Raw genomic sequence first — 13,261 nt, forward strand, 5'->3', positions numbered from 1 at the left:
ATTTTCCCCCCCGGCAAACACGGGCAAAGTTGCTAAGACCACCCACCCAGGACTATTTATTAACCTAAGTGGCATGCTCAGATTCTCCCCCCAGCTTCCCCCAAGATCTTAACTGGGAATAGACATGGCTTAACGAACAGTCACATTTTATCTTGCCTCCTTACTGGATTTTTAAACCATCTTGCCTTGCCCTTCCTGCTGAAAACTCCCTTGTCCTGTACATCCACGTTGGCTTCACAAGACTCCTGCCCTCAAAGGGGTAACATTGAAAGGACAATCTCCTGTAAAAGATCACTATATTGCTGGGGAAGAAACCATGGGCCGTCTGCACAAGGATGTGAGAACGTCCCCTGGAGCATTTGGTTGACCAACCATGCCGTGATCATCCCCTCGTAGCATCCGTGGCACCTCAAAAATGGCCCAAATCTCACAACCCCCGCCCACACCATTCTTTTCATGTCAGCATGTGAAATCTTTCCAGATCTGAGCCTTTTCTCCACCCCCTTTTTAAAAAATTGGCTCTTGCCCCAAGGCCTTGTCAAGTGACAATGTTGGGAGTCCTACAAAGGGGCCCACCTTTGCTCTAATCCTGTTCGTGCGGATCATCCTTTGTGTGTTCAACAATTCATCCTCCTATTGAAAGATACCAGGAGGAAGGATTTCTCCTCTTGCAAATCAGGAGCCATGGTAAAAGAGGGTTGGTTACTGGTTTAAAAACTAGGAACACGTATCCGTGCTAAGTAAAGGTAGCCTGTTTAAAGGAAAGTCCTATGCAAACTCTCAACCAACCCCTAACTGCATCTTTGGTATCAGGAAATGCAAGGTGGTTATTACTACTTTTTTTTAAATCATCTCTTTAGAGGGATTACCAGCAAATTAGTTAAGTTTGCAAAGCTGGGAGGAAAATTAACCGAGACCTAACAGCAATTTGTAAGTTGCTTTATGTAATGGATTATAACACCATAATACTTATGGTCAAATGTTTTTCTAGAGGCTGTTCACCTGATTGGTTTTTCCTCCCCCCTTCCCCACCCTCCTTTAGAACATTTATAATTCCAACAAAAATAATTCTCTACCCAAAAAAAAAAAAAAAAAGGATTTGAACTGTAACCTATTCGGCAAAGCCTGGATGAGCGCGTCGTACTTTGGTGCAATAGAAACCAGCGTAGTTCGGCTGCAACCTCGAGAGCCGGTAAAGCTCTTTAACGGGAGAGCTGAAGACTCTTAACCAAAGAGTAAAAAATGGGAAACAAGTACAAAAAAACCTTAATAAATTCAGCAACTGGATTTTGAGGCCGCGCTATCGTTCGAGGCCTCAGCGGCAGCCGGCCAACAACACGAGGGGAATACAGTCCTGTGTCGTTTCTTCTCCCCCCGCCCTTTGTACCTGCCGGCCTCCATTTAGGGGAGCGGCTTCCCAAACCACAGGCGTAAAAATGGGGCTGGGAGGAAGAAGAAGATTTAGGAGGAAAAAAAGCAGTACAACAAAAATGCAAGGTAATTGAGGGCATTCCCCACCCCCCACCTTTTTGCCCCCTTTTTGGCAGCTCCCCCTTTGCCCAGGGGACCCTTGGACAATTCCCCCCGTGAGAAAATCGTTGGAAAGATGCAAAGGCTTTGCATTTCCCCAAAGTCCTGTCGCGTGGTTCTTTCCCGTCTCGGTGACGCACTAAAAGATGTCTCTGTTCCGGCAGCCGCATCCAACCGAAGACCTCAGGGAGGAGCAGGAACCTCCTTTGAATCCTTCAGCTTTAGGCCAACGAGGACCAAAAAAGACCAGCGGCTGGGAAGAGCCTTCTCTCCTTCGCTTGCAAGATTTTCATGCTGTCCCATCCTTTCGCTTGCGGCTTTTCACGTCGACTTTGGCAGGGCACCTCCTTCCTTGCTCTTCAGAGGTTCAACAGTTGTTGCACGTGCAGACCCACCGCGCTGGCCACCAACGCCGAAAGGCTGAGATACGTCCCGGAGGCTGAGTCGCACTCTGCGTTTTCACCCTCACACTTAGTTTGTTCACACAGGACGCCCTTGGCACCCGGCGGGCAGAGGCAGCGCTGGTTCTCGTAACAAGTGCCTCCGTTTTGGCAAATCAGGAGTTCGTCATCACAGACGTTCGCTGTAGAAAGAGGAGGTGTTGTAGGTGCTAGGGTTCAGGAGCCAAAGGGTGGGTGGGGGGTTTAGGGCTGGTCCCCCAAAATAGATGTTGGGGGCAAGGCGGTGTGAATAAAGCAGGTAGAAATAGGCTATGGTCAAGCGTCCCCTACGGGGGACAATGCACAGGTTGGGCAAGCTCTGTTTGGAAGAGGAAGTCTTGAACATTCTCAGGAACCAAGCCATGGGGAACTGGAAGTCGACACCAGCACTCTGAATTGTATTTGGGGTTATACGCGGCTGCATTTGGCATCAGCTACAGTTTTGGAGTAGTGTTCAAGGGCAGTCCCCTGTAAAGCGTACTGCAGTAGTCTAATCAAATGGTGATGAGGTCACGCATGACTACTGGCAGATCAAAGGGGTAGGCAATAAAGTTGCACAAGGGAGATTTGATGGGATCCGAAGGGACAGTTTGATTTGCAAAACTGAGCCAAGTTAAACAGGAACAAAAGGCAGTGATGGATGGGCCCCAGCCCCCCCCCCCCCCCCGGTTCAGTCGGATCGGATTCAGGGCTGCAAATTAATTCCAACACCTTCATTCGGAAAGAGGGCGATACTTACGGAAGCAACCTTGTCTCCAGTAGTAGCCGGGCAAGCAGTCATCGCATTTTGGCCCCGTCACGCCACCGCCTTTGCACTCGCAGTGCCCGGTTTCGTTACAACGGTTGGCCAGTGAGCCAACACGGTTGCAGTTGCAATCTGGGGGGAACAACAGACCAGTAAAGGCAGATTTGTGGTGAGAGAAACTAGGAAGTCATCTCAGGCCAGTTTAACTTCTGATGGTGACGAGATGGGGAGCATCTCTGGAGACCCTGGGTGTGTGGACCTCTTCCTGACTTCTGGATAATTTCTAGCATGTATCCTGGACCTCTCTTAAGGTATTGGAGAGCAAGATGGTGTGAATAAATCAGGTAGAAATAGACTGTGGTCAAGCATCCTCTATTGGGGACAATGCAGAGGCTGGGTAAGTTCTGTTTGGAAGAGGAAGTCTTGAACATCCTCAGGAACCAAGACATGGGGAACTGGAAGTCAACACCAGCACTCTGAATTGTATTTGGTATCATACGTGGCTGCATTTGGCACCAGCTACAGTTCTGGTGTAGTGTTCAAGGGCAGTCCCCTGTAAAGTGTACTGCAGTAGTCTAATCAAATGGTGATGAGGCCATGCGTTACAATTGGCAGGTCTTTCCACACCAGAAAGGGCTGCAATGGGTGTGCCAGCCAAAGCTGAGCCAAGGTGCCCCTGGGTGCAGTGTCCACCTGTACCTCCAGCAGGAGCCTTGAGTCCAGGAGGACTCCCAATTTGGGGATCTGCTCCTTCTGGAGGAGTACCATTCTTTGGGGACAACTGCATTGCTTGGTACGGTACTGATTCAGAGCAGGTGAAGGATAAAAAAAGTGGGTCAGCAAAGGCGGGGAGGAGAACCGCCTGCAAATCATGTACATTATGAGCAAGTCCCACCCTGGCCTCAAAGGAGTAGGCAGGAATTTTGGCAGAGGCTCCCAAATTGCTGATGTGGAGGAGGAGTGATCCTGCCAGGATGTCATGGGATGTGGGAATGACCCTGGGAGGCAGGAGGAGGAGTCACAGACTAGGCAATGGTCAGATAAGAGGCAACTTAGCCCACAGAAGGAAAAGGGACATGGGAAGCATCTCAGAAGGGACCCTCCCTAGTTTTCTGGAAAGTAAAAATAAAGGAAGGGAGAAAAGCTTTCAGACTTGCAAGGTTCTGTTACTGTAACCTTACAATAAAGGTAGTGTTAGTACTCATGGCTGGTGCTTCTTGTCTGGAGGACCTCAAAGAGCTGAGAGCACATCGTGCAACCGGGAGTAAACCACTGCTCTGGAACCTTGCCAAACAGACCTGAAGCTGCCTAGTGCCCTCACACCTTCTACGGCTACTCACCTACACACACATTCTCATCGTCCAGCTCTGCGGAGTTATTTCGGTAGTAGCCAAGCCGGCAATACTGGCAGTGCTGTCCCCGAGTGTTATGTTTGCAACTAATGCAGGTCACTAAATTCAGGAAGTCGATAAAGCTGCACCGGTTGGAGTGTCCATAACATTCACAGTCTGCGGGAGGGAAAACGAGAAAGAACATGGTCTCGTTCATCAGGCGGCATGAGAACCAGCTGAGAAAACAAAATCCAACGTCTTCTACAACTGAGCTGTAGAAACACCCAGCTTTGCACTTAGCTGAGTGCTTTTCTTTCACCCTTAAGTTTGCTGTGAATGTAAGGGAAGATGCAGAAGCCAGGCGGGAAGGAGAAGACACATCTGGGGTACATTTGATGGAACGTGCAGCCAGAGGTCCATGCATGTGCTTTTTTCCTCCCCACGGTTTGCAGCTGCTTAGAAAGAAGGTCCTATCGGCCTGAAATGCTCTGAATTCATTCTTTGACTTGAGGAAGACCAAGTTGAAACAAGGAGCCCCTTCTCCCTGCCCAATTACCACCAGTGGGCCTTTTTGAGATGGGGAAGTGACTTAAGATTAGAGGGGTGGTCAGATGGCAATGTGACCATGTTTCTTGTAGAAGATCGGTTGTCCTCATCCACAGAAAGACCAAATAGGGCCAATCGGGCTTGAGGAGGTGGACCATCTCACTCACAATGACGTTGGAGCATTGTTCTGTCGAAGTGCAAAGGCTGGTGTCAGCAGATAAGGTAAGGTGCCCTCTGCACACTGCCATGCAATGCAACATTTTGCAGTGGTGATTTGAGAGATGTCCCCTTGAAGGTCTACACAGTTAGATAGCCTTAATATGGTCAATAATCTAAGAATCCCCTTGAAGGGGCACCTGACGGTTCTCACTCGACCTGTATCATGTCACCTTTGCAGCTCCATCCCCCATCCCAGGGTGGTTGCCTTGCCAGTGTTAGACAGGGTGGCCTTCTTGCCAACGTTAAGAGGTTGTCTTGTGTTAGAACAACAGATCTGCAATTGAAACGTTCACCAGAGAAGGTAGCTTAAAGTCTAAACGCTTGTTGTTTTAAAGAAAATTACAGTCTTCTTGATGTGACTTCCAAATACAAAATAATTCTAAAATAATTCTAAGATTTAGGCTGAGTTCTCTCAAGAGTTCCTTGGTTGGGGGAGGGGGGAAGGAGCAAACAAGAATTAAACCAGGTTCCCCAAACTTGGCGCCTTCAGATGGCTCGAGATGATAAACCCCCAAGTTCTTCACCCAGACTTTCATGTAACGTTAAGCCAGGACATGCTGGTTCACTACATAAAAGAAACGGAGCACCAATGTAACCCCCACCCCCCCCACCACCACCACCACCACTGTCAGACTTTATTACGTTAGAGAAATCAAAGCATCAGTGAAGGAGATGGTACATTTCCAGCTTATCTGGACACTCCTGAGGTTTTCATTTCAACAAATATTCTGCCCTTCCTTGTCTTACCTTGAAATGTTTCAATAGGGATCAGTGGAACAGAGCCAGATTTTTGCTGGATGAGTCTGGAGGTCTTAGACAAAACTTGAGAATAATTTTTTTAAAAAAAAGATCAATTCTTTTTTCCTCTCTTCGCTTGCACGCAAACACAAGCTATTTTCAAATATGTTCACATGACCAAGAATCGTGGCAGATAAAGAGCTGGCGGTGACATTCGCACAAGACGGGGCGCTTAGTTTTAATCTCGGTTAGGGTTTTGTGGTGTCGGGGCAAACCCAGCCTGTCTGCTGATTTTACGTTTCAAGGAGAACTGAGAAAGGTGATGAACTTCCCCGATGACCGTCTTGTGTGAATGCAGCTGTCTAGTCCTACAGCTAAGATAAAGCATCACAAGAGCACTACTGAATTTCTATTAAGCACAGCAAAACCATTTGCCTTCTACTTGCCTTCCCTCCCCTCCCTTGATTTTCAACACTGCCAAACCCTCTTGTCATACATTTGGCACCAAAATAGCATGAATCAGACCACAATTTCGATCTGGAGGGGAAGAACAAATGTGGAACTCAAGGCAGGCCTTATTGGTGGTGACCCCTATCTTATGGAATACATTCCTTCTAAAGTAGTATCCGGCCACCTTTCTTCTTACATTCAGGATGCTCAAAACTCTTTTTTGGGAGCCAAGTCTTTGATGTCCAGGCCTGTGCTTTGAGGATCATCTGGTTGGTGTTATTCTTAAGTTAGGTTTTCCTCCTTTAAAATGTTTTTGGACACCTCTTTTATCTGCTCTCGGTGTACGCCCCTGGGAGTCATTGAAATGGCCTGTATAGAAATCATCGTACTCAATGAATAGATAAAGATTGTTCTCCGGGCCAAGCATTCTCCGATGAAACAAACTATAATTGCATAACTAATCAAAAGCGTGCCATGCAGAGGTCTTTAGGAAGGAAAAGGGTTAGAGTTATGGTGACAATGATGTAGAGGAACAGTGCCTGAATCAAACCGAACAACAGAAGAAGTTGGGCAGGATTAAATTCAACTGAACTAGCAGAATCCCCCATTACAAAACACAGAAATAATGCACAGTATTACCCAAAATGTGGAGCTCTGAAAACACATTGTTCAACCAAGGGAGGAGGACCAATGGCAACAGGGTTTCTCACCCTGCTTTGGCTGGCATTGTAAGCTGGTTTGTTTTGGAAGGGCCTTTTGGAGAAGGAAGTTAGGTATAAGAAACAGGGTTGGGTGAACTAGGAGCAAATTCTTGGGGTGTTTTCTCAGCTTCTAGCACAGGACACCATGTCTGGTTGGGCGTTTTCATGGAAGGTGATCTTCCCCAACTTCCTACTCTCTCAGTGTGCTGAACACGGATTTGGGGTGTCTCAAGGATCCATGATGGACACCAGTATGGCGTGTTGCTTTGGGCCCAGTATTGGGAGGTGGTATGGTTTTCTCACAGAATGGCGGCCATTTAGGCTGATATAAGAAAGTGGAGAGATGATAAGTTGATGTATTCTGCCAGCCTCCCCCACTCCTGATGTTCCTTATGTCCAGATGACCTTTGTCTTTTTCTCTGGGTGGAGGAACATCCTTCAAAGCCAGGCCCAGAGCTGCGACTACCCTCCATTCTCATTTTTTACTTCTGCCTCTGAGATCCCTTTTTGGAAATAAATGCTCCCGGAGTCGGTGCTCTGCAGTGCATCAGGACCAGCTTCTCACTTCATTGCATCTTCATCTTTGGATTGACAGCCGAAACCCTGATCTTGTGAGTCCATTTCCCTCCCTCCCAGATCATGCGTATTATTATTTTTCATTTCTTCATTTCTCAAAGCTGTTCATTTTTTTATTACCCTTTATTTAGCCTCCTTCCTGTTATTTAGTCGTTTTCTGCTTAGTCTGGCTCATTACTGATGTTGCTTTACTTTTACAACTGATCATGCCTTGAAACCTTTCTTAGAAGCCGGTGCATTTCTCAAACCGGCACGTGGAAGGATCTACCTTGAATAGGAAGGGACATAAACGTCGAGGCCTTCCACGTAAGCGACGGTTAAACCGCAAGAATGCGGAGTTTTCCCTACGTGGGCTGCAGCTTGATTTTGGAGGAGTTAAGAAAGCAGGGATTTACGCAGGAAAAGAACGTGTAAGATATGCTGCTGGCAAGGGGTGAGGAAAGAAGAACCAGCCAAAGCTGGTGACCCTAGTTGTCCTCTTCTCCTGGCAGTGCCTTCCCCAAACCCGCCACCTGAAGCTGTGCTTTTTTATTACTGCAGTAATTCCATTACAGAGCTTTCTTGCAAATTGAGCTCCAAAGGTGCCAAATTTAGTATCTCATGGGCAGGGTTAGCCACTTGAGAAGCTGCCAAAGAGACCGGCCGCTCCCAGCCTCTCCCCCCGCCCACAAGAACACAGGCTTCTGCCAATCCTCAAGTGATGGTGGCCACAACTTTTGGCCTGACAACATCTGCTCCATGGTAATGCACCCTGGGAGACGGAGGAGGAGGACAGCATAACGTGAGCCATTTCTCCAAAGAGCTGGAGGAGAATGGAAAAGTCCTCTTGAAGGAGAGAAACACCCTTCAACCTACCCTGAGAGCTCTCCTTGACTTCTCGGGGACCTTTTCAGCTGGAATCCTAAACTGCAGGAACAGGAAATCATCTATAATCTTTTTGGTTCCTTCCTAGTTTTTGTATTGTCTCTTTTGAATGGTGTGTAAATGTGGTTTCTCTCTATTTGTCAAGGTTTTTCTTAAGCCCAATGTCCATTGCTGAGCAGCTGCAGATCCAAGCATCTTACAACCGCTGCCAGTTCCTCATCGCCCAGTCCACCTTCACTTGGCAGATGCACTGTAAGTTTACCATCTCAGCTCTGGTTGTGAATTCCCTTCTCTCCTCTGAACAGCCCTGTCAGTCAAGCCAGAAGCGGAAAGCTGAAATAAAAGGAAACTCCAAAACCCCAAACTGGAATGCGTGTGAACACACAGTTCTTCTACTCAGGCCTTCTGGAATAATCAAGCAACCCCGGTCCTCTGCAGCTGTATGCCGTGAAGGGAAGAATAAATAAATCATGTATGCAAATCATATCTCTGCAAGCAAATTCTCACTGATGTACCTTCAAGCTTTGGACCAACCTTTGAAAAAACAATCTCTCCCAACAGCCAATCAGGTTTCATTTGTAGCACCCGCAAATGTCCCACCATTTGTCTGCGGTGCCCCCAGATGCTCGCATCAATTCCTTTTCTGAAATGCAATTTCCACAACAATGTTCTTTGCGATATAAATCCCTCGCTGTTTTAATGCCTATTTCGCCCACCGTAACCTTTTTGCATCGTCAGTCAGAAACCAGAGCGTGATGCGTTCCTCACAAACATAATGGCGTGGATGCCGATATTTAACCCTGGGGAAACAGACCCTAGTGGAATTCATTCAGTGTATCTCGGTTTCCTCAAAAGTTGACTTTGCCAATCTTCCTCCTTAGCAATTCATGGTGGATTTGATTTTATGTCTCGAAGTACCACCAAAGCAGGCCAGAACTGTGTCAATAAATCAGTGTGACTTGGACCAGCTCAAAACGGGAGTCAAGGTTTTGCAGCAAGGTAGAAGGGAAGTGTGACATTTGCACAGTGCCATCTAAATCTCCTTGAGGTCTCTTTTTTCCTGACTACCCTCTAAAGACGAGAAGAAAGTTGAGCAGATGGAGAAGTTGGCAGTGCAAGCTTGCTGGCTCCTGTGCCCTCCCTTCAATGTTGAGAAAGAACACAAAATTATCTGGCGTCACAAGAGGGGCCTTCCAGGTGCATCAGCTTCTAGGTTTGGACATCAAACGCTTGGAACTCATGTCCTCATTTCAAGCTGCCTCCTAGATCAGAAGAAATTAAAATATCAGACGGCCAGGAGCTGGATTTGATAGCCCTCTGGCACCTGGCAACCTTAGAACAGGTGTGCTGTGAGATACAATTCATAGGAGGGGGGAAGAAAGGAGCTTGGCTACCTGGGCATGCCGGAGTACCGTCCCTGCCAGTCTCTGCCTCAGCATTCTTTTTGATCACCCAGTGATCAGAGGCTGACAGTTCTTTGCTGAGACTCACTGCCAGCGGTCCTGTTCTGAAACGTCAGAATGAGACAGCACATAAACCACCTGCCCTAGCCAAGTGTCAGCAGAAGCGATTGTCTCTAAGCCCAAGAGCGTGGGTGGAAAATGGAATCATGTCCTGAAAACGGTGAGTCTCCTGGCAGCTCCCAAAGACAGGGACTCCCTGCCTGGTCTCCCAAGTTCAGGAAAGTGAGTCGATGTTTCTCCAGGAGGATCTGGCTAGACTTCTGAACCAACAAAGATGGGTTGAGTAGATTGGGGTAGTGTTGGACAATGCAAGTAGCAGATATAGGTGAGGTCTGCCATTCTGGAGACAGAAGGCTCTGGGGAATTGTGAAACAGTCCATTTCTCCTCTGGGCCAGAGCATTTCAACTGGAGGGGCTGGTCCAGCCTTTCTTCAGAAGTTTAGCTTCTGTGCCAAAAGTTCTCATGGTGGTGCAGTGGGTCCTGTCTCCACAAAGACACCTCCAGATTGGAGGTGGTCTAGCTTTCTTTAAAATGTTCTGTTCCTGGAATAATAGATAGGTTTCACACAGGTCTACCCAGGAATATTTATTCTCTCTGAAAAGATATCAATAGTGATGCAATCTGCTTGGACGTTCTCTTCTGCAAAGAATAGGAGATATATCATGGTCCAGAACCAATGACCCAGAGCAGTGGTGGACTCCCAGGAGCTAGATAGGAATTTATCTTGGTTGGGAGGAGGGGGAATGCTTTAATCTGGACACTTGCACCGAGCAAGGGGTTGGATTTTGATGTAGTCAATTGTCCTTCTTCCAGATCTAGGACTCCAGGATCCTATATCTGCACCCCTCCCAGATTTAATAATAATAAACTATTATTATTAAATCTAACTATTGAATAATAATAAAACTAACCCAACATCCACTACTTAAAGCAGGAGTGTCCTCAGGGAGCAGGTCAACAAAGTCAAGGCTTTGATCGCATGGTGGTGGTAGCCATCTTGACTTTTTAGCCCCTCCCCCAACACACCCTTCTTAACATAAATCATTTTTCCTTGTTTATCTCACCATAATATATACCTTCCAGCTGACCGCACTGCAAATCACAGCTCTTCAGCCTTAAGACAGGAGCAATTTGATCACTCCCAATGAAATGTTCCTTCTCCCACGTCTTTGGGGGCTGATTTAACTGCCAACCTGAATCTCTATCCTAAAGATTTCCATTTATTTAGCCTTTTATTTAAAGGGGGGGGGTTACAGGTGCTCTTTGAAGATGATCCGTTTTTCACAGCTCAGGGACAGTAGAGTTGGGTAATTGGCATTATCTTAACCGCCCACCCACCTATCACAGGGAATTCGTAAAATAGCTCCATGCAGGACAGAGAGCAGGTTAAAAATTCAAAGGATCATCTAATTAGGTTTAAGTGTGTCGAACCAGGATGCCAAGGTGCTCAATTACACTTGCCCTTGGATGGGGAAGGAGCACGTTCCGAGATGTCTCCATGTGAAATGGCTTCTAAATAAAGCATATTTGTCTGGCGTCTGAACACCTGGCTGAGCTGCAGCCGCGGTCTCCCTTCTCAGCTCCACTTCTTCTCTATCCCTGATGGATTCAGAACATGGGACAGAGAGGAGGTCGGTTAAAGCAAGGCTAAATACGGATGTGTTCAGTTTAATGAAGATGGTCTGATCTAGCCTGCACAACTCCTAACAACCACTAGAGGGCATCTTTTTATATTTCTCTGCTGCCCCCTAGTGGACATTTGCAATCCCAATCTGGTAGCCCTAGCTGTACTAACAGCCCCAGCTGAATACAGGGAGTCCCCGGGTTAAGAACGCCCGGTTTGAGGATGACCCATAGTTAAGAACAGAGCCTATTGTAGCAAAATTCGAATTAAATACACCATGATTTGAGTTAAATGCACAATGGTTTGAGTTCATTACACAATACTACTTATACAATATTATACAATAATAGTGTTCCAGATTACATACAAATTCGACTGAAGGACAGACCTTGGGAATGGAACTCGTTCTTAAATTGAGGACTATCTGTATTTCTTTTAAGGAGCAGAGACCAGCTAAATAAGACTTCAGTTGTGGTCCTTAACCAGTACAAAGCACATATAACACCAAGCCTGAAGACAAAATTAAAAGGATTAAAGTGACAAGGGGTAAGTATAAAACCAACTTTTTAACGAAAGGGGGATCAGAAGGCTGACTGAAAATGTGAGCAATTTGGGCAAATAAAAAAGTCAGTCCTAAGTTTGGTGCTAGGAATAAGGCATGTCTGCCTCAAGGAGCAGGTAGCAATCCATCAGGACATCTGGCCTGGAGTTCACCCAGCTCAGTGCTTGATGAGACATCCCTAATTTTAACTCAGATGTTCTCAGGAGGTTCAGGTCAACAACAGACAACTTTAAAAAAGGGTTCACTACAGGTTGTAGAACGCAAGTAAGCACCACCATTAACAGAGGTGGTGTGGATGAATGGATCAGTCCTGGGGGAAAGGGGGAGGCGTTGAAAGGCAAAATAGACATATTAAATGAAGTGGACCTCAACCCATTTATTTTAGCCCTTATTTAAATACAGACAAGCAGAAAAGCTGTCCCATCCTGGTTTATGGCTCAGTGCAAATCCATACAGTTATGATTAATTCACTCGTTTCTGGCTAAAACAAGCCTGTTTTGGTGTGTACATTCTGAGAACTGTAGCCGGATGGGTCAACCATAAAATACCATTTAAAAATATGCACCGAGGTTCATATACCCATAAATCATCAAAAAGCTACAACAGCCCAATCTATCACATGTATACTTTGCTACTCATAATAAGTTAGAAAGCTGGTTCCCTCCAGATGCTTTGGACTTCATCTCCCACAATCTTTTGCCATTGGCCACAACCAATGGAGCTGATGGAAGTTCAAAGCTTCTGGAGGACACCAGATTGGCGCTTCTGGATCTATAACCATTCTCGAAGAGAACATGAAACTTGAAGAGGAGGTGCGCTGTTGCAGGGGCCAAGGTGCACCTCAAAACCACACCATTGATGGTGATCAGTGTTGATCACCATCTAGAACAAACCTGTGTCCTAGATGCATGAAGACAGTTTGACACTCCCCAAGACACTTAAGCTCCCCTTGTTAGCATGAAAGCCATGTCTATCAATACAACATGGACAAACAAAAGACTGACTACCCATTGCACAAAGAGACTTAATCCGCATACTAAACAGCTCCGAATCTACATGTCACATTGCTTTCCTTTGTGCAAACACTGTGCAAGCTTTCATTGGAGTTGGGAAACCATTGTTTTTCATAATCTTCTCAAAACATCCTAGCAGTGAGTAAGGAACAATCTCACCACTTATTAGCACCATCTTCAGTGTCTACCACTACTTCCAAAGTTCAGTCTGGCCATGTCAGCTTCCATCAACTCAACGCAGAGCACAATGCTTGGGGGGGAAGGCAAGGAGGATGGACAATAGCACATGGAAAGGAGAGTGAATATTTTGCTAGTAGATACAGTTACTGTTGGAAGCTAAAGTTGGCCACAGCAAGCGTTCCTTACCTTCAGTGTCCATGTCAGCCTTGACTGGGGAGAAGGTGTCTTCCAAGAGGGTCACCCCAGAAAAGCTGGCCATTTCTTGCAAAAACAATACA

General features: G+C 46.5%; 1 protein-coding gene across 1 annotated transcript in view; it reads right to left on the minus strand.

The window, feature by feature from the left end:
• Positions 1 to 1,870: 1,870 nt before the first annotated feature.
• NTNG2 (netrin G2) overlaps positions 1,871 to 13,261 on the minus strand; it is a 70,912-nt gene continuing 59,521 nt past the window's right edge. The window contains exons 6-8 of the mRNA XM_088147063.1: positions 4,056 to 4,223; positions 2,710 to 2,847; positions 1,871 to 2,113 (exon numbers count right to left, since the gene is read on the minus strand). Coding sequence (XP_088003189.1) covers positions 1,890 to 2,113; positions 2,710 to 2,847; positions 4,056 to 4,223 — 530 coding nt within the window. The 3' untranslated portion in view covers positions 1,871 to 1,889. The remainder of the gene's footprint in view (positions 2,114 to 2,709; positions 2,848 to 4,055; positions 4,224 to 13,261) is intronic.

The sequence above is a fragment of the Python bivittatus genome, unplaced genomic scaffold (genome assembly GCF_059951505.1).
Source record: "Python bivittatus isolate LINGU-HERP-01145 unplaced genomic scaffold, Pbiv_v1 ctg000160_np1212, whole genome shotgun sequence".
In the NCBI taxonomy this organism is placed as follows: domain Eukaryota; kingdom Metazoa; phylum Chordata; class Lepidosauria; order Squamata; family Pythonidae; genus Python; species Python bivittatus.